The 20,252-nt window shown below is 59.0% G+C and overlaps 1 protein-coding gene across 1 annotated transcript; it reads left to right on the top strand.

Annotated features, from left to right (window-relative positions):
• Positions 1-6,906: 6,906 nt before the first annotated feature.
• Positions 6,907-19,274, top strand: DNAJA4 (DnaJ heat shock protein family (Hsp40) member A4). Its single transcript, XM_045804437.2, has 8 exons — positions 6,907-7,116; positions 7,704-7,842; positions 12,806-12,986; positions 14,450-14,554; positions 15,299-15,526; positions 16,396-16,626; positions 18,669-18,769; positions 18,859-19,274. The coding sequence occupies exons 1-8, from the start codon at positions 7,037-7,039 to the stop codon at positions 19,072-19,074; spliced, it is 1,281 nt and encodes a 426-aa protein (XP_045660393.1). The 5' UTR covers positions 6,907-7,036; the 3' UTR covers positions 19,075-19,274.
• The last annotated feature ends 978 nt before the right edge of the window (positions 19,275-20,252 follow it).

Below are 20,252 nucleotides of genomic sequence, written 5' to 3'. Positions count from 1 at the left end.
GCTGCTCTCTCTGGAGCCCAGTGGTGGTTACGTGGGTTCACACACACAGGCAGGCACTGGGCAGCCCACGGTGCTGTGCCTTTCACGACGCATAATTTATACTTTAATAAATTACTGTGAAAATCTGAAAATTAACGAGCTTGGCTCTCGACGTTGTCTGGGGTACTATGATGACTTGCAGGTGAATGCTGGGCTTTTCCGAGTACTGGACCCTACCCTTCCTGTGCTGGGTGACCTTGGAGCCAGGTCTGGGATGCCTGTCCCCTGGTGCCCCGGTCCTGCTGGCCTCCTCAGTGAGGCCCACAGCCGGTGAACGTGGGGGGCTCTCTCCACTGCACAAGACCCGCAGTTCCACTGTGGGCGCCGCCTCTCCTGGTCCTCACTGGCAAAAAGTAGTATCATGCTACTCTTAATTTGCATTTTTGGGGGTACGTCATGAGGGGGACCTTCTAAAATACTGGGATTTCATTTCTTGTGTTCAAGGCCTGATGCTTCCTAGGGCTGTTCCACAGACCGCGTGTCAGCTAACCCGAAAGGAAAGACGTATTTCTGCCAAGCAAGCATTTCCAGAGAGATTTTTACATTTATTTTTTAATGATTTTTACATTTATTTTTTAATTTTTTTAAAAAGATTTTATTTATTTATGTGACAGACAGCCAGTGAGAGAGGGAACACAGGAGGGGAGTGGGAGAGGAAGAAGCAGTCTCATAGTGGAGGAGCCCAATGTGGGACTTGATCCCAGAACACCAGGATCACGCCCTGAGCCGAAGGCAGACGCTTAATGACTGCGCCACCCAGGCGCCCCTATTTTTTAATTTTTTTGCACCAAGACCGTGCTCTTCTTTCCTCTGTGTTTCTCCCAGGAGGGAGTCTCTTTGGCGGGGTATTTTTTTGTAATAACAATGAGAGTAAGAGTAATAGATGGACTCAGATCGTCATCAGTGTAGGTAAAATCTATTCAAATCCCTCAAATCCGACAGCCTCACATGCAGGCTTTCCCACAACTCTATGCCTTCCCAGAGACGGAGGATCCACGGTCTCGTCTGAGACATCTCGGCGTCCCCTCGCAGCCCCGCCCTGCGCAGCACACACACTCACGTGTGCGCTCACACGTGCACACGCTCACACGTGCACACGCTCCCACACCCACATCCGTGCATCCGCTGGCTGGAGGCGGGTGGCTGGAGGTGAGGAGACAGGACAGCAGCCAGCCCCGCCTCAGCTGGGCTCTCTTCTCATAGCCGCTCCTTTCCTCCTCCCCTTTGCCTCCGTGCTCCCTCCTGGAGCAGACGTCCCTCCTCCATGTCCCCCATTCAGCGGTCATCTGTTAAGACCCGGCCCTTAGAATCGCAAACTCCTCTCTAAACTGCTTTTCAGTGTGTTTTTCCGGGGACAGTTCCCGTTCTATTCAGGTGCACATTTCAAATGCTCCCTCACCGTCGCCCTAACAGAGTGCCGTGTCTCTGCTTCTGAACGGGCACCAGGCTTGTCCTCGGACCTCCCGGCTGGCCAACTGCATTGCGCATTCTGACAGTGCAAGTGAGGGTTCTGGCTGGACCCGGAGCCAAGCAGGGTGAGCCAGGTTCAGACCGTGGGGCAGCTTCAATGTCAGCGCTCGGATCTGAGTCTCCCACGCGGGGACCCACCAGAGCCGGGCTCCAGCGACTTGGACGGACCTGGGCTTCGGAATGCTGCGTGAGTAGCTGGGCCTAGGCGAGGGCGGTGAGGGTCTGGGCGACATTGCACAGCTGTTGGTCATGGGGAGGGTGACAGAGGAAGACATGAGCCTGACGGTCGAAGGGGGAAGCCAAGCGCTCTCCCCTGTTCGGGAACAGCCAGTCATTTGCTTGGAACCATACTTGGTACGGGCCGTTACTGCTGGGACGGGACCAGCCGAGGCCGTGCAAAGATCCAAGGAAACTACTAAATTTGTGTAGCATGACGCAGACACACAGGCTACCCAGCAACGGCGTCTCAGTAAGGCGAGTGTCTCAGCTCGCTTCCACTGGAGAAGGGAGGGTATGTCAGCCTTCCATCCTGTTGGGCGTTCTGTATTTCCAAATGTGCCACTTCCCGCAGACGCACGGATGGGCTCTTGGCACCAAGCGACAACGGTCCACGTTGACCTCAGTGTGTCCGGTACAGCCCTGGGGGTTTGCCGCGTAAGATTTACACACGCGTATGTATGCACGTGTGCGTGCGCTCCCATGTGTGACCTTACATACTGCCCGCAACCCTCTGGGGTCGTACTGTTAGGGATGAGAGACTGACACAGCGAAGTCGTTGCCCAAGGTCACACGGCAGAAGAGGCCGAGCCAGCACCACACCCAAGCGCACTGAGAGCTTTACTTCCTGGAAAGACCCAAACTGGGAGACAGTTGAACAAGCCTCTGGCTCTCGCTCCGCTGCCGACCATTACCAGCTGGGGTAGACCGTCTTTTAGACGCATACTCCCTCAGGGGGACGCTTTGGGGGGCGATGCGTGTGTTCACCACCTTGCTTGAGGTGAAGGTCTCATCGGTTTATACGTTTATCAAATGGTACACTTTATTATTTTTTTAATTTTAAATTTAAATTCAATTAATGTGTATACATACACACACACACCCCCCACCTCTTCTTGATCTGTCCATCTGTTGATGGACATGTGGGCTCTTTCCCTAGTTGGCTATTGTGGACATTGCTGCAGACTCCTGTCCAGCTGTGGGGTCCTCGCTGGCGTCTTCTGAGGTCAGGCTGTTCCATCCACTGAAAATCTGTGCCGCTGAGAGCAGCCGCCTTCGTGAACGGTCCGAGCTGCATCTTCGGAGAGCGCGCTGCTTCTGTGTTACGGAGACGGTGTCTCTCCTTCTACCCCACGAACCGCCTCTGCGGGCCCCAGACTTGTCTTCTGCGGCTCCGTCCCTCCCCGCCTCTCGGAACCGAAGAGCGTGAGGGCCTTGCTCTGGGCGAGGTTCTGCTCCAGGCCGTGGGGTGGCTGTTGGAGCTTCTGCCCAGACCAGGCCTGTTTCCCTTTCTCATTCACGGGTTCACTGGCACGGTCCTTCAATTCCTTCAAGAACTTTTCCTTCGCAGGCACCACTCTGCTGACTGGTGCAAAAGGCCGAGCTTTTGGCCTCTTTTGGCCTTTGACGTGCCTTCCTCACTAAGCTTCATCATTTCTAGGTTTGGTTTGAAGTGAGACATGGGGGACTCTTCCTCTTCGCTTCAACATTTAGGGGCCACTGTAGGGGTAGTAAGCGGCCTAATTTTAGTATTGTTGTGTCTCAGGGAAGAGGGAGGTGCGAGGAGACGTGGGGAGGACGAGGCCGGGCAGCTGGTGGGCGGAGCAGTCAGTCACAACCAGCACCTATCAGTAAGCGCGCTGTCCACGCGCCCCTAGACAGTGACCGCAGGAACATCAAAGACCACCGATCACCATAACAAATACAGGGAAAACACTTGAAATATTAGGAGAATTATCCAACTGTGGCACAGAGACTCAGAGTGGGAAGTGCTGTTGGAACAGCGGAGCCAGGAGACGCGCGGGACCCAGGGTTGCCGCGACCTTCCGTTTGTAGGAAACGCAGTCGGGTGAGCCGGGGTCTGCCTCTGCTTCCTCTGCATGGCTCTCTTCACTCTGCGTAGTTAGAGGTTTAAGTCCCCGCTAGCTCGCGGGAGCTCCATGCGTGCATGGTCTGTTCCCCGCGGGCCCAAAGCCTTCCTGATGGGAAGACCTCCGAATGCCGTGTGCGAAGTACAAATGTGCACCAGAAGGGCCACTGCCTCCCTCTCTGAGTTCTTTCTCCTGAAACAGACACCTCCCCTTTCTGGTGACAGCAGCTCTGGGGGAGGCCTGTGTCCCAGGAGGAAGTGGGCTCTTGGAGACCGTAACCCACAGAAACATCATCAGAAGTTTGGGTTTTGCTGTTACAGCAACGTAGCCATGGTGATTTTAGTAAGAGTCTTTGTGGCTGGCTTGCGGGCAACATGGCCCAAGCTAGGGGTTACCCAGGGCGGTTAGATGCAGGGGCTCAGGCGTGGCCTGAGGAATAAACCACTACCTTATTCCTGCTGTGTCGTGGCTGCCCAGCACAGAGCCAGGCACCCAGCAGGTGCACACCCACCACCTGCTGGGAAGAAATCCACAAATTCCGTCTTGTGAGCACGGTCATATTAAGCACTTTAGGTGCCTTGTCTCCACTAATCTTTTTATAACCCCGTGAGGTTGGTGTTCTTGCCCCCATTGTACAGAAGGGGAAATTGAGGCTCATAGAGAAGACATTTCCCAAAGTCACACACACCCAAATAGAGGCAGGGAAGCAGAAGTCCCTTGGGATACTGACGATGGCCTGGAGCGACAACTGTTTTTTTGGGGGCCTCTCCTTGGAGAGCCCCTGTGGCCGCCTCTCAGAGCCCGGGCTCTGTTATCTCTGACCCCCTGCTGCCTGGGCGCCGGCCTGTCTGGCCTCCCATGGGTTCAGCTCCTCTCCCCACTCCGGCTTCTCTTCTGGCCTAACGGCTCTTTTCTCTTCCCACTTTCTAAGGCAGGTTAGCTTCACCCTGGAGCCCTCTTCCTCCCTCTAGACCCCCTCTCTGGGCCAGCCCGTCAGCTCCCTGGCCTCTCAAATCTGCATGTCCTGCTCTGAGCCCTCCCAGCAGGTCTGGACCCACCAGCTCCTGCTCACTGCTGCTGGTTATTCCTCCCAGAACGCAGCTCCTGCTCTAAGACCTTCAATGGCTCCCAGGGTCCATTAGAGAAGAAGCAAAGTCTTCCCCAAAGGCAGTCCCTTTTCTCCCAGTTCAGAGCCTTTCTCCACCCGGCATTGTGTTGTCATCCCTTCAGCACGCCCCCTCCCCTTCCCTACTGCCCAAGACAGTGTCACTTCTGGTGCCCGGCACGAACCTTCCCCCACAAAGTTCCTCCTGACCTCCCCGCCCAGTCACATTTGTTAGAGGAGGGCAGGTTTAAACACCGCAGTGGAGAAGAGAGTCCACTTCAACGTGTCCAGAAGCAACCCGGTGCTCCAAGGAGAGGATGCAGGAGGGAGCGGGGCAAGCGGGGGCTCGGAGGTGCAGGCCCTCACACAGGGCCGGTGTGAACGCAGGCACGCCCGCTGGGTCTGCCGGCTGGCGCTGACAGCAGATTCCAGCCTCCCACAGACCCTGGAGACAGAGGCCCTATCCTCAGGTGTCGGATGGAAGAAACAGTAACGAGTTTGGGCAGCCTGGGTTTCTCATGCAGGCACTTCGGGGCGGGGTGGTGGTGGGTGGGAGTCATCTCAGGGATGTGCCTTGAGAGGTTGGAAATCACGTCAGTGTTTGCTCGAGTCTTTATGGGTCAAGGTTGAGGCCTAGTGAAGAAGAGGCTCAGAGGAGAGAATCCTTGCCAGCCTTTTGAGCTTAGACAAAAGCAGAAAGATAAAAACATGCATCAGTGTGTTCGGACTGCCAGGTGCTTGACACGGTTATGAAGCGAATACTACTACTATTGTCCCCATGAAAAAGTCACCGAATTTAAGACTCAGAAAGGCTGGTCACCTGCCCAAGGTCACAAAGCCAGAAGAAACAATGCTGGGATGTGAAGCCAGGTCTGCGGTTCCTGAGTTCCTCGACCCGTTCTGTGCCGTAGGCTCTGGCCTCCCACACGTGCGCACCGTGGGGGCGTCGCTGGTCCCGAGCACTGAGTCGGGGAGCGTGCAGTGCTGGGCAGCGGCTCTCGGCCCTGACTGCACACCGGAATCCCCTGAGGAGCTGTACAAACATGGAGGCTTGGGGTCCACCCCAGAAGCTCTGAAGGCATTGGTCTGCAGTGCAGCCCAGACACAGGGATCCCGTGAGCTGCTGGCTTTGAGAGCCCCTGTGCTGGAAGCCTGCACCGTTGTCGTCCCGTGTGATCGCCGAGGGAACCCAGAGAGGCAGGTGCGCAGGTGGCGACCACCACATCGGGCGAGTGAGCAAACAAGCGTGGACAGGCTAAGGGTCGGGCGGCCCCGACAGCTGGCTCTGGAACCTCGCTCCCTGACCTGCAGCCCTGCATTATCTGCCCACAGGTCACTGCTCCAGAGCGGCCTCAGGCCTCATTGAGGGGAAAGAGCAGCGTCTCCCAAACCAGGAATGGCAGCTGAGTTTTGCTTGGATGTTAAGTCACTTCACTCGCATGGAACTGGAAGAGGGCATGGAGGCTGCCTCAGCCACAGGACCCCAAACCACACCAGGGGATCCCAGAGGAGAGCATTGGCCTCCCCTCCCTGACAGTGTCCAGGGCCAGGCTGGATCTCGGAGCCTGCAGCTCACTGATAACACTCCTTCTATGCCCGTTTCTGCGCTGGGGGGTGATCCTGGCGACAGCCCAGGCAGGTTAGAGACCTGTGACTGTAGCCTTCCAGGCAGGGCCTGGGGCCACCCAGTCCAGCTCCGGCACCCACCCCCACCCTCAATGTGCACAACACTGGGCCCACCAGCCGGGTCCAGCCTCAGTGCTTCGCAAGGATTCCCGCCTGCAGGACCCGAGGGGCCACTGCCCACTCTCGGAGACCTGGATACGGGGCCACTCTCCCCTGAAGGACGTCACTGCTTACCCTTGGGGGGCTTGAGGGCATCCAGGTGTGCGCGGTGGGGAGGCCCCGGCCCACAGCACGAATCTGGAAGGGCTTACGCTCGCTCGCACCAGCCTTGAAGATGCCCCCGGGGGCGCCAGCAGCTCCAGGGCCCCGGGAACCGCGGTCCCACCAGGGCTGCGGACCCCCGCCCACCCTAAACCCCTCAAGGGGGCCGCCGTGCGCCGCAGGCCTCCGCAGCACCCTCCCAGTGACCGTGACCACGACCGCACAGAGGGCGGCCACACCCCCGGGCGCGGCCCGGGAGCGCAGGACGCTGCTCGCCCAGTCCCACCCCTCGGGGCAGGGTTCCCGCCCGCGCGACCCCTGGGGCCGGCCGGTCCTCGGGCCAGCGGGACCCACGGACCCACGGAAGGGCAAGGCGGCGGCCCCTGGGCGGCGGGACGGTCGTCGGAGGGCAGCCCCCGCGCCGAAGCCCCCTTCCCAGCCCCCCGACATGGCCCGGGGCGGCGGTCAGAGCTGGAGTTCCGGGGAGTCGGACGGGCAGCCGGAGGAGCAGGGGGCCGAGGAGACCGGGTGAGCTGCCGGGGTCGCGCCAGGCCTGGCGTCGGGGGCGGGGGGCGTCGGGGGCCGGGCGAGCCGGGGGCGGGGACTGAGGACCTGGCGAGTCGGCCGTCCCGGGTCCGGGATAGGGGGCCGGGCGTCGAGGGTCGGGGGCCAGGCAGTTGGCCCTCCGGGGTCCGCGGTCGGGGGTCCGGGTCGGGGATCTGGGGCCAGGCGAGTCGGCCGTGGGGGGTCCGGGGTAGGGGTCGGGGGCCAGGCGAGTCGGCCGTCGGGGGTCCGCGGTCCGCGGTCGGGGTAGGGGTCGGGTCCCCGCCGCGCACCCGCCGCCCCGCCCGCCGCCAGCCCGGGCGCCGCCGGAACCTCCGCGAAGGTTCTGGGCCTTTGTGGCGTCACTGTCTCCTCGCGGAACCTTCCGCCGGCGCCGAATAAAACCCGCGGCGGAGGCGCCGGAGGCCGAGTGCGGCGGCCCGGGGCGGCGGGCAGCGGGAGCCCAGGGCGGCGGCCGGAGCCGGAGCGCGGAGCGGGGAGCGGGACGCGCGGGCGGGCGGCGGGTCGTCCGGGGCGCGCTGACCGGCCTCGCCCGCCCCGCCCGCCCGCAGAGACAAGATGGTGAAGGAGACCCAGTACTATGACATCCTGGGGGTGAAGCCCAGCGCGTCCCCGGAGGAGATCAAGAAGGCCTACCGGAAGCTGGCGCTCAAGTACCACCCGGACAAGAACCCGGATGAGGGCGAGAAGGTGCGGCGGGCTCGGGCGGGCGCAGGCGGCGGCGGCGGCGGCGGGGCCGGGGGGCTGGGGTCGCGGGGCTGGCGGCGGGGGCTCGGGGGCCTGGGGTCGCGGGTCCGGCAGCGAGGCTGGAGTCAGGGGGCTGGGGTCGCGGGGCCCGCGTCTGGGGTCGGGGCCAGGCCGCGGGGGCCTGGGAGACAGGGTCGCGGGCAGGCGGCGGGGCTGGGGTCAGGGGACTGGGGTCCTGGGCAGGAGGCAGTGTCAGGGAGCTGGGGTGGGGTGAGGCAGCAGGGTCAGGGCTGACTGGGGCTGGGGTGGGGGGCAGGTGGCAGGGTGGGTTGGAGCTGCCAGGGGCACTGGGACCCCTGGTGACCCCTGCAGCCCACCCACTCCTCCGTTGCCTCCGCAAGCCTGCACGCTGCCTGGTGTGTCTGGCACCCCATGGGAGACGGTTGGCACAGCGTTGGAGGGCAGTTCTGTAGGAGGAGCAGCTGGCAACCGGGGAAACGGAGGCACGCGCCACCAGAAGTTGTGCACTGGCAGGAGTGATGGGACGGGACTGTTTTGTGTTCCTTCCTTGTGGGTGCTTCAGCACCAGGGACAGGCCGCGTGTGGGGCTTGAGGACCGGGCAGGATTTGGTCTCCTGGCTGGTCAAGGTCGTGAGACACTGACTAATCACATTTATTAGGCAGGCACCGGGAGCTCTCTACCCTGACACATCATTTTACAGGAATAGTCCAGGTTTTCTGTGACAAATGGCCCACAGTTGATCCAAAGGACCAGTAATAGGCTGAAAAATGTTCTGCATAGTGGAGACCTGAATTAGATTTTCCTGTTCGGGGAATAGAGCCTGCTCGCTTCCAGCACACTCGTCACCCACCTGAGGAGGTGACAGGCAGGACCACCGACTGGTTCTTGGGAAGGCCGCTAGCCCGTGCCAGTGCTCTTTCCGTTTGCCACTTTCTTATAGAACTTGGGCAGTCTCAGATGGTTTTGGGGGCGGCGGGGCTCCTGTGGTAGGGGACAGCAGTGACACCCAGGCGGCGGGTGAAGCCCCAGGTTGGCGTCTGGCGGTTAGACCCCTGGAGCCGCCGCCGTGTGTGTGCCCGCTCCCCTGCCGGCGCGGGCTGCTCCAGGAGGGGTGGCTGCCGGTGGCAGTGATAGGAGACTTATATTTAGCCACATGTGCCGAACGCGGCTGTCACAAGTTTAACATGCTTTCCTGTAAGACCGTTTGCTGCTCACTCGCATTCTCTCGTCTATATTTAGAGGGCTTACTGTAGCTTTTTGAGGGCTTGGCTTTCTCCATGGTGTTGATGATTCACAGACGTGCTCGCGGGTTCACTGGAGCCTCAGGGTGAGAACTCGTCTAGGGGGAGCAGCTCCAGGCTTCTCGCTGACGGCTCAGGAGGCTGGCGAGAGGCGGCCTCGGGGCCTGGCTTCGGTCAGATCTCAGAGCACCGTCCAGGAGCATGTTCAAGCCTGGGTGCGTGCCCTTGGAGCGAGTCTGCTCGCGGTGCCCTGACGCGGTCTAAAACCTGCACTTGACCTCCGCGACATTTCCGTGGCTGTTGCCCTGTGCATCCGTATCCCAGTAGACTGTTGGGTTTGCTTCAAGCTAGTGTTCACCTACAGCCAGGCACTGAATTGGTGTCACATAGCGAGGCTCCTCTCGGAGAGCCTGGGGTGGGGGTCCTGTGATGTCCCCACCTCTGGGGCACACGAGTCTTCAGTTAGCTGGTTCCAGCAGTCTGACCCCTGCCCGAGCCCCTGGCCCCGTCCTCCTCCCGCGTTGGTGGTGATGCCTTGTCTGATTCCTGCCTTCCCCGCGACCCCCATGCTTGCTTTCAGGCCCGCTGTCCAGCTGTGCCGCGCAGGTGTGGAACGTGTGCGGGCTGGCCGAGGGAACGGGGCGCACCCCGTGCACAGTTTGGGGGGGCAGTTGCAGTGAAGGGGGATCGGCAGCTCAGTGGCCGTGGGGATGGAAATCAAGGGGGTGAGGAGACGGGACACATCATGGAAACTCTGCCGTCATGGTCCCTGAGAGGAGACTCATTCATTCATTCACCAGATCCCTGCTTTCTGGTCCTGCTGTGCGCTGGGCCCGCGGTGTAGACGTTTTCCTTCTCGTGCAGGTCTGTGTGCGGTTCTTGTCCGTTTTCTCTGTCATGGGTAGAACTGGTCGAACGTTTCTTGTTCCTCCTAAGTTTGTCACTGTATTATTCATGTCTCTTCAAAAATAGATTAAGCTGGTCCTTTCACCCTGCTGGGAGGCAAGTGAGCCGGCTGGGGGGTGTTGGCCTTTGTTTTGTGCCCTGTTGTCCTGCGTTGCTAAGCGTCGGGCAGCCCGTCTGCTGCCAGGTGCTCTGTGGAGTGTCTGCTGGCCTGCTGTGCGGCCGCTTCTCCGCAGGACACTTGGGCGGCGGGTCAGGAACCCACTCTCTGCAGTGCGAGCAGGCACGTTCTGGGCTGTTCCCCTCATCGGCTTGAGAGGAATTCAGTCTTGTGGCTAATTTCACTGTAGTTTTTCGTTGGAGTAACAGATTTTCAAATTAAAAAAATCACACGAGAGCGTAACAGTACGGGAAGCATCAGAATATAGAGAAAAACCCACCCAGTACACGTCACCCTAACTGCTATTCCCGTGCTGTCTGCAGGCGGCCTTTTGCGGGGTGGTCATAGTGGTCACCCTGGTAGCTTTGGTCAGCACCTGATATCCTCACAAATACTCTTCCGAATTGTGACATCATCCCGAAGTCATTTTTTCCTAGCTGCGTGGCGACCTCGTTAAGGTCCCGTGGCAGATGATCAGTCTGAAAGGTGAGCTGGTGAGAGCCGTGATCTCCAGCCGGGGGGGCAGGGGGCGACAGCCAGAACCTGGATTAGACTGGGGGACTGGGGCCGCAGGGGTGGGGAGGGCCTGCTCGTGGTCCTGGGAGCCCCCACCCTGTGCGACACGGCCTCTGATTAACTGCCCAAGGGACGGGTGTTCCTTTTGCTTCTTAGATTAAGCATTAGGTGTCTGGAGCGTCGGAGTGTTTGGGGCGTTTCTAGTGGAAATTCTCAGGAAGCATGCTCATCTGGTCCCTGATGTACAGACAGGCCCGGGAAGTGTGGGCTCCCGCACCAGGCACCTGCTCCCCACTCCTCAGTCTCCCTGCCGTGGAGAGGGTGGTGGTGAGTGAGGCCTGCTTCTTCGCAGAAACGCAGAGAACAACTGAGCACGAGACCCGGCTGCCTTGAGGACGGCTGTGATGTCCCTCGAGGACTCGGTTTGTCACATTACGTAGTTATCTGTCAGCTAGTGCTTACTATTGTTTGTTAATCTGAGAAGACCTGGCTTCTCTGTCGCGATTCTGTAGTTGCACCCTCCAGCACTCCTTCTTCTCTGTTTTATGGAACCAGCTGTGCTGTGGGAGATCAGACCCCGTCCCACAGACTGGAGGGGACTCTGGAGGGCACCCGACTTCCCGTGTTCACTTCTGAACTCCCAGAATCGAGCCATTCATCTGCCCTGCAGGCATCACCCCGGGTGGGGGTACAGCCTGTGCTCACGGAGCGGACACTGTGGCGGGGGGTGCGGCGCGAGCTGTGGATAGCGCGAGGTGGCGGGCTGGCCGTGCTGCCCAGAGCGAGGCCTGGCTTTGAGTCCGCGCCTCAGGCCAGCTGGAAGAGCGGGGGCGGAGGACTGGCCGGCCGGCTCCGGCTACCGTGGGCTTGCACCGCAGGCCGGCGTGAGGAGAGCTGGGAGGCCGCTGAGGCGGTTACTGCGGTGACCTCGGCGCAAGGTGGTGGCCTCTGCAGAGTGGGTGTGGCGCGTGGTGAGAAGGGATGGATTTGGGATATTTTATAGTGTTCTAATTTATTTTCAAACTTCCAGGAGCGCCTGGGGGGCTCCGTCAGTGAAGTGTCTGCCTTCGGCTCAGGTCATGATCCCAGGGTCCTGGGATCGAGTCCCGTTTTGGGCTCCCTGCTCAGCGGGGAGTCTGCTTCTCCCTCTGCTGCTCCCCGTGGTCTTGCTCTCTCACTCTGTCAGATAAATAAATCTTTAAAAAAACAAAAATGAAAAAAACTTCACCTACCTAGAGAAGAGATGAGCGTGGGGCAGTGAGCGCTGGCTCCCCCACCCCGGAACGTTTGACGACGCCTGCTTCACCTGCATGCTGCGCAGCCTTTCAGCCCCAGACAGTCCGACACGCTTCTCCAGGAACCCGGCACCCGTGTAGTCCCTGCAGTACACGTACCACATGTAAGAAGTTTGACCCTGAGAAAGGAATTCACCTTTTTTCAGTCGTTCCAACGTCTTTGGTAGCCGTTTCCCCCCGATCCTGGATCACATGTTGCATTCAGTTCTCCTGTCTTTTAGTTTTGCAGAATGTCTTTCAGTGTGGGTTTTCTGACACTTTTTTTTACAACTGGATTCCGTTGACAGTTTTGGCCAGAGCGTGATGTCTTAGCGCCGGGAAACGAGCCCTGGGAGGCAGCGCCAGAGGGTTTGCGGGCAGATGAGGCGTGAGGGGAGAGGAAACGAGGTTTTGGCGTCGGCAGTAACTGAGACAGGGAGACTGGGCTGGGGCCTCTGGGGCCGGGGCCGGGGTACGGGTTTGCACACAGTGTCTGCAGCGTGCACGCGGACAGCAGCTGCTCACGAGGCATCATGCGAGTAAAGTGAAACAGCCCTTGTGCACTTGGAGGCCAGCGGCCGCGGCCAGGAGCCTGGGTTTCACCAGGTGGCGGGTTACGCCCTGGTCTGGCCTCACTGCCACTGGCTTCCTGTGGGGTGCAGCGGAGGCTGGGAGGAGTGTCCCTTCTGCACTGGCCCTGTGTTTCCCTGCTCCGCAAGGGGAGCGACGGAGCAGCCCATGGCCGGCTAGTGTGGGGGACCGGGTGCAGAATAGCCCCGTCTTTGCATTCATCACGGGGGGTCTGCGTGATAAACAACTCAAGCCTTCTCTCTCTCTTTTTATTTTAAAGTTCAAGCTCATATCCCAGGCATATGAAGTGCTTTCAGATCCAAAGAAGAGGGACATTTATGACCAGGGTGGTGAGCAGGCGATTAAGGAAGGAGGCTCAGGCAGCCCCAGCTTCTCTTCACCCATGGACATCTTTGACATGTTCTTTGGGGGCGGGGGACGGATGGCTAGAGAGAGAAGAGGTAAGTGCTTTTAAAGACACTAAGCAAGTTTTATAGTTTTCAGATCCCACACATCCTTGGAATCAGGGCGGATCATATCTTAAAAGGGATCATTAGCTTTAAATAGTCCCCCCTCTACAGGATTCCGGCTACTTGGAGCCTCTTAGCACCTGGAGCCCTCACCTGACACCTGCAGACACTGCCCGACAGGGAGCACGTGGGGCGTGAGCAGGGGGAGGGAGGAAGGTCATCTCGCCTTCCCGAGTGTCCTGAGCCGGCCTGCATGCGAGTTCTGGCTGGCGCTCTGCAGGGCGTCTCCTTGCTCAGGCCGCTCCGAGTTGCCGCCCTGCCTGCCTTTCTCTCTGGAGCGCGTTGTGGTCAGCAGCTTCATCCACAGGAGGTGAACGAGGGCTCCAGGCTGCCGTGTCTGCGTTCTGGGGTTTGCTTTTCCAGCCCTTGCCCCTGCCGAGCCACCAGCTGCCACCTGTGGCCATTAGCAGCGGTCCCTGGCTGCCCCTTTCGCCTGTCTAGTCTGCTGTGGACAGTCTGCTGTGGACCTTGAAACCAGATAGCAGCTGAGCTTGTTAAGATCTGGGTGAAGTCAGCAGGGATAAGTCCTCCGCTGGGGTTTACAAAGGGTGGTCTGAATCAGCAAGAGGCCCCGGACGAATAAGGCGGTATTTGTTTTCACGGTATAATCGGCTTTGAGCTTCAAAAGCCTGGCCGTCCGCTCTTGAACACAGGGTGCTGAAAGCCCCGGCCCTGTGTCGGGGTTGCCAGCTTGTGTACTGGACGACGTAGACACGATGAAAGGCGCGGGTCCCCTCCTGCCCAGCGCTCACGGTCTGGAGGTGAATAGCTTCACACCCTGAGTCCAGTTGTGTCTCCACCTGACAGCCAGTGAACAGGGACAGCGTGTCTCCGCGGCTGAGCGCGCCCCATGGGCAGCCATGGGCCATCCGACCCTGGCCTGGCAGTGGGCAGACAGACTCCCACCCCAAAGACAAGGGCCCACAGATAAGGTTTCAGCAGAGGAAAGAGTTCCCACTTGGCCACAGATTACAGAAGGGCTCAAAAAGGGAAGCGCGTGGGGCTCGGGGAGGAGTTTCAGTTACAGGTGTGCAGACGGTGGTCACCCCTCCTCTGTGAGGGAAGGAAGGGCTCCTTTCATGGGGAGACTCCGAGGCACCGCTTAGGTTCCCACCCCCCCACCCCAGTCCCACCCCGGTCCCTCTGGCCTCGGGTTTGTTCTTAGAAAGTAATGGTGAAAAGTCTTTTTGTCGACGTCTATAAATGAATGATTGGCTCACAGCTACAAAGGGTGTCCGTTCTCATGGTTGGGGGGGGCTGAAGGCGGGGCTGGGGGCGCCGATGCACCGCCTCCCTCGGGAAGAGAATGAGTGACAGGCACGGCTCGGCAACCAGGGCTCACAGGGCAGTATTTCATACCGTGTTACTGACTGTTCTGTTTCCCCTTTGGTAAGGCAAGAACGTTGTCCATCAGTTGTCTGTAACTCTTGAAGATTTGTATAACGGAGTCACGAAGAAGTTGGCCCTCCAGAAAAACGTAATTTGTGAGAAATGTGAAGGTAAAAATGAATGTTTGAGTCCCTTAGATCTGGAAACGGTTCTGATTGTTTTCTGATTCAGAGAAAAATCATTTTTTATCTTTTCAAATGTAAGGGCCCAAACCGGTGGCCTAAGGGCCAAATCTATTTTAGTTTGCCCTGTGTATTTTTTGTTTGGACTTTTAAAATTTTAACACGTTGATAATTATTTTAAACATGTGAAAGTCACGATGGTTCACCCAACTTAGGGGTCAGCAAACTTCTCCTGTAAAAGGGCCAGACAGGGAGGGTTTTAGGTCCCTGCAGCCGTGGGCATAAACGGGCAGATGAGCCCGTGTCCAGTGAAGCTTGATTCTCAGAACCATGCAGTGGCCGTGGTTTACCGCCCCTTGACTCACATGTAATTTTAACTAACACAATTTAAAAAAAAATAGGATTTTTTAAGAGAAGTATCTGGTGACCTCAGACGCATGTTGTCCTGAGGTGGCCGAGTGGGGCTGCGCCCTCCGGGTCTCTGCGCCCAGCCCCCTCGGCCAGCTGTTGGCACGGCTGGAGAAGCCCCCGTAGTGAATCAGGCCCGGCACGCCGAGGCCCCAGACGCTGGCGATCACGTGTTCACATCTGGATGTTCCCTGCTTGGTTAGATCATCCAGACTCCACACGTTCTTGGTGTCCCATGTAAGGGCCCCTACGACCTGCCCTGGCGCCCGCTGGGACGGGCTGTCTGCGGAGGAGCCGGGCGCTCGCTCCCGCGTCTCCCCCCAGGTGTCGGTGGCAAGAAGGGGTCTGTGGAGAAGTGTCCCCTGTGCAAGGGCCGCGGGATGCAGATCCACATCCAGCAGATCGGGCCGGGCGTGGTGCAGCAGATCCAGACCGTGTGCATCGAGTGCAAGGGCCAGGGGGAGCGCGTCAACCCCAAGGACCGCTGCGAGAGCTGCAGCGGCGCCAAGGTGATCCGCGAGAAGAAGATTATCGAGGTACACGTGGAAAAAGGTGAGGCCGCGCAGCTCAGCACTCCACACGGCTGGGAGTGCTTCTGGCAGCTGACCGTGGGGCGCACAGGTGTCTGGGGCCTGGGATGCGGGGCCCAGTGCGCCAGAGCCCCGCCCCCCCGGCCCTCGCGGCTTCACTGCCATTCCCATCAGCAGCCACAGCTTGCCTGCTGCGGTCAGCTTCGTCCAGATCAAACAGAACCCCGTTGAGGTTCTCCAGTGCTCCGAAAGGTGCTGGACCTTGATTCCGGTTAACCGCCCTCCCCCTTCTCAAACCCTTCCCTTGGAAATCACTGGGAGTCTTCTTCCGGGCCGCCCCGGCTGCTCACTGGCCATAGAGCTCGTGGAGTCTCAGTGGCTGTGGGCTCCTTCCTGCACACGCGTCCCCCCCGCTGCCCAGACTCTCCCAAGTACAGCCCTCCCCTGTTCTTTGTGCTGCCTGACACCATCGTTTTAAGGCCTTTCTCCTTGTTAGCTGTTCTCCAGGTATTTCCGGATTATTCTGTGGGTTCCTAATCTGGTGAATATGTCCTAATGAGAGATGAGACCAAAGTATAAAAAGCAGTACCCAAAAGGGTGTTCTGAAGGGACTTCCGTTTAAGCCTCTGTGACTGCACCACCCCCAGAGCCCTGCCCTGTGCATGCAGCAGGAAGTGGGTGGTGACCGTGGGGGTCCAGTGGCGGGTGTGTGTGTGGGGAGACGTGGCCTCTTTCTCATGGTGATCCCAGCCACTGCTGTGGTTCCCGTGCCCACGAGACTGGGAGGTTTGATGAGTAAAGGCCCCCAAAGGACCGTGTGCCATCTTCCCAGCTTTGTAGAAAGTACGGTTTTTAAGAGAAATGCTAATCAGCAAGGACGCTGTCTCACAGGTATGAAAGATGGGCAGAAGATACTGTTTCACGGAGAAGGCGATCAGGAGCCTGAGCTGGAGCCCGGCGATGTCATAACTGTGCTTGATCAGAAGGACCACAGTGTCTTTCAGAGGCGAGGCCACGACTTGATCACGAAAATGAAGATTCAGCTTTCTGAAGCCCTTTGTGGCTTCAAGAAGACGATAAAAACGCTGGACGATCGAATCCTCGTTATCACGTCCAAGTCGGGTAAAGTCTCAGAGGCGCGCCTGTGACTGTGGTGCCGGGTGGGCGGCTGTGTGGGACCCTGCTGGCCGCTGGCCCAGCGTCACACTGGGGGTTAGCATGACTTGCTTTTCTCCCAACTTTGAAGTCATTGCTAATGACTAGAGAATTTTATGCATTTTTAAAATATTCTCCTAGGAAAAAAGAACTGAGAGTCAGGGGGCAGAGCCCCCAACAGGAATCTTGGGGTCTAGCACCGTAACTGGGAGCTGCCAGTGTAACTGAAACTGTAAAAACTTAGTCTGGTAAGAAAAGAGCAGGTCACAGGCAGTGGCGGTCTGTCATCCACGTGCTCTGCAGTGTCTGTGCTGCTGCTGACTCGTGGGAGATGCTGTAAAGTCAGATTTTCCTGAGAAGACCTTGCCCATCAGCTTAGCCTGGGCTGCTCGCATGCGCACACACCCGGGCGGGGGCAGACATGAAGCCACCTCTAGGGAACATGAAGGTCTCTCGTCCGCATCAGAGCGCGTCTGGGCAGGGGTGCTGGTGGCGGACACACTGGCTGTGAGCAGAGCTGCCGCCGCCGGGGTCAAGGAGTAGCTGGCGGTAGGCATCTGTCTGGGCTGCAGTGGGACGTGGCCCGCCTATCCAAGGGCAGCGGTGGCCAGTGAAGTGAGCAGACCCCAGAGCTGCCTGGCCTCTCTGCTTGCTTCGCGCCCGTGGCCTTGTTCTGTTTCTCTGCTGCTTCTGTCTTTGCGCTGTTTCCTCCTCCTCTGGACTTGAAAGGATACGGAGTCTATATCCAAGCCTTGATCGGAGTTTTTTCCTTTTTAAAACTTTATTTGGAAACAATGACAAACTAACAGAAAGTTGTAAAAATAAACCCAGTACCAGGATCCCCCATACGTGATCTGGCCGTTGTTAACATTCGACCCCGTTTTGGGCCCTGCACTGTTAACACAACACGTGTGAAACTGTGAGACGCGACCCCTCCCCAGTTCCTCCCTCACTTGAGCGGAGAACTTTGGGGACTGCAGGTCGCGAGCCGGTGGGAGTTCAGGGCCTGCTCACGTGGCCCAGCTCTGACTGTGGCGCTGAGGGCACGAGCGGGCCAGCGTCCGCAGGGAGGCTCAGGAAACCTCATCCTCCCGGCCACAGCTGGTGGGTGGCGGGGCTCCCAGTGTCCTGCATGCATGCAGCGTCGTGTCGGTGACCTGGGGCAGAGGAGACCCTGTTCCTCAAGTAGTGACAAGGAAGGGCCGGGGCTTCAGAGAACCTTCTGCTGGAGACTTCTCTTGTTCTTTTTGCTCATTTGTACTTCTCTGTGTGCTATCCTTTTCCTTCACTCTGTCTTTTCTCGTTTGGGCTTGTCATTCCTTCGCTGCTGCTTTCTCCTCTTTGTGCTGTCAGGGCGTGGAGACTCAGGATCTGAGGGGAAGGTGTCCTGGCAGCCGATGGGGGCCTTCCGCAGGTGGCGTCCCAGTCCCCAGTTAGAGGCAGAAGCGTGAGGAGTAGGAACGGAGAGAGGACCGCCGAAGGCCCAGCGGCTGAAGGCCCCGCGTTCCTGCACAACCCGAGGGTCCTGGGTGCCTTCCCTCGACAAGACTGCAGTCTGGGGAGCAGGCTGCTGAGTCACCAGTGTTGGGCGTCCCCTCCCCGCCCCTACTTTTTCTGCACGCTTTCTCCCTTCTTTGGGCGTCGTTACTGAGCTGAAGAGCTTACTTCTGGAGAAACCCTTGTGCCCTTTCTTTTTCATGTTGGGGGGAGATGGTATTTTTACATATGGGCCAGAACCCCAGAGCTTTGGGGCCTAAACCCCGTGATGCCTTTTGAAAGTGTGTTGTGGGGGATCCTGGAGTGTGGGCTGGACTGCCTCCAGCTCCCAGACGCCAAGGTTCCGGTTCCTGGTTCGCTTTTTACCCCAGTTCACCTTGTGCTGGAGGCGCCAGCACGCTGCCCCCCACCCCGCCCCCGGGGGTGCCTGCCGCTTTCCCCCCAGCCTGGGCAGGGTCTGCCGCCAGGCCACCCCCATCTTCCTGCTCCGTAACTGGACCTTCTCTGGGCAGGCGAGGTGATAAAGCACGGGGACCTGAGGTGTGTGCGTAACGAAGGGATGCCCATCTACAAAGCACCCCTGGAGAAGGGGACGCTGATCATCCAGTTTCTAGTAAGTTCCTGATGGTCGTCTTCGCGGGCTGGGTCACGGCGCCTCCGTGGGGGGGGCAGCTGCTACCGCTCGCTCCTCGTCCCCCACAGGTGATCTTTCCCGAGAAACACTGGCTTCCTGTAGACAAGCTTCCGCAGCTGGAGGCCCTGCTGCCCCCGCGGCAGAAGGTGAGGGTCACGGACGACATGGACCAGGTGGAGCTGAAGGAGTTCAACCCCAGCGAGCAGAACTGGCGCCAGCACCGGGAGGCCTACGAGGAGGACGACGACGGGCCGCGGGCCGGGGTGCAGTGCCAGACGGCGTGAGCGGCCGGTGGCTGGGCTAGCGCCACCACTGTAACGTTGGCACAATGAAAACGGCACGCCTAGCGGCCTGGTGTCTGGGGTGTCCTGTGTATGTGTTCAGCCTTCTCAGGTGCTGCGTGTCTTCTTGGTGTTTGTTTCTCTTTTGGTTGTCACTTAAGTTATAGCTTAATTTATATTTAAATGTTTCAAGTGTAAATCACCTCCAGTCTGCATATGGAATCTGTTCATTTGCATTTTCAGGATACTTTTGAGATGCCAGTGACTGCACTGACACCTGCTTGTGGGGGCTTGGCCGTACCCTGTCCGCCAGTGCAGCCCCTCGCAGGGCCCTAGGCACTGCCTCCGGGCGTGGCTGCCCTGCCTTCCCTCCCCGGTTTCTGAATCTAGATTCTAGGTGACCCTTGTCCAGAACAAAAGCACATCTGTGGACTAGGTTTGGCCCCAGGGCCTGGTTCACACAGAGTGGGCTGCGGGGCCAACGTCCGTGCTGCTGCTCTGGGGCTGCAATGGGTGCACAATCATCTCTCTTGGAAGCTTCCGGAAGCTTCTGACCGTTTCTGGCCTTGTGGTGAGGACAAACCAGTGTTATTAAGTGAAACGCCGACATAACTGTCTGCTGGGGACCCCACACCTTGTTCTGTCTGGTTGTGATGATTTTCTGTTGGCAGCCTTTGCAGTGCTCTTCCGCCAATGTGCTTACCGTAAAGAAAAGGACACCCACCACGTGCCCCCTGAGGGCAGCAGCAGAGGCCGCGGGAGCAGTAGCCTGTCCTGGGCAGGCACAGACGTCCATCTGCACCCCTCCCAGGTCCAGCTCCCTTCCAGAGATGGCTCCTCTGGCTGCACGGCCATGGGACACAGGGCTTCCTGCTCAGGGGATGTGGTTTTGGCAAGAAGCGCGCTGCCTGGGCTCCGCCGTGCTCTGTGGCGTGGGCCGCCTGCCCATAGGGACGGTCCTCACTGCTTCACTCCCAGCAGGCAGCCACAGCTCACACGTAGGGTCACCGAAGCCCTTAGCCGTCACTGGGCCCTTCCTTTCCACAGCCGTCGGGAGGAGAAAGTGCCTTTGAGCGGCTGGGCTACGGCGGAGGTCGCGCGTCAGACCTGCCCTCCCTTGGTTCTGCAGAAGCTGAGAGTCTGACACAGACCACGGCCGCCTGCGGGAGGGTGAAGGGGCC

The sequence above is a fragment of the Ursus americanus genome, chromosome 28 (assembly GCF_024610735.1).
Source record: "Ursus americanus isolate L20-20 chromosome 28, mUrsAme1.1.p, whole genome shotgun sequence".
In the NCBI taxonomy this organism is placed as follows: Eukaryota; Metazoa; Chordata; class Mammalia; order Carnivora; family Ursidae; genus Ursus; species Ursus americanus.
The sequence above is the reverse complement of the archived record's forward strand: the minus strand, read 5'-3'. Positions and strand labels throughout refer to the sequence as shown.

Coding starts and splice junctions, on each gene's coding strand:
- DNAJA4 (XM_045804437.2), top strand. CDS start 7,037: ATGGCCCGGGGCGGCGGTCAGAGCTGGAGTTCCGGGGAGTCGGACGGG. Junction 15,527..16,395: donor CGAGGTACACGTGGAAAAAG/GTGAGGCCGCGC, acceptor GCTGTCTCACAG/GTATGAAAGATGGGCAGAAG. Junction 18,770..18,858: donor CGCTGATCATCCAGTTTCTA/GTAAGTTCCTGA, acceptor CGTCCCCCACAG/GTGATCTTTCCCGAGAAACA.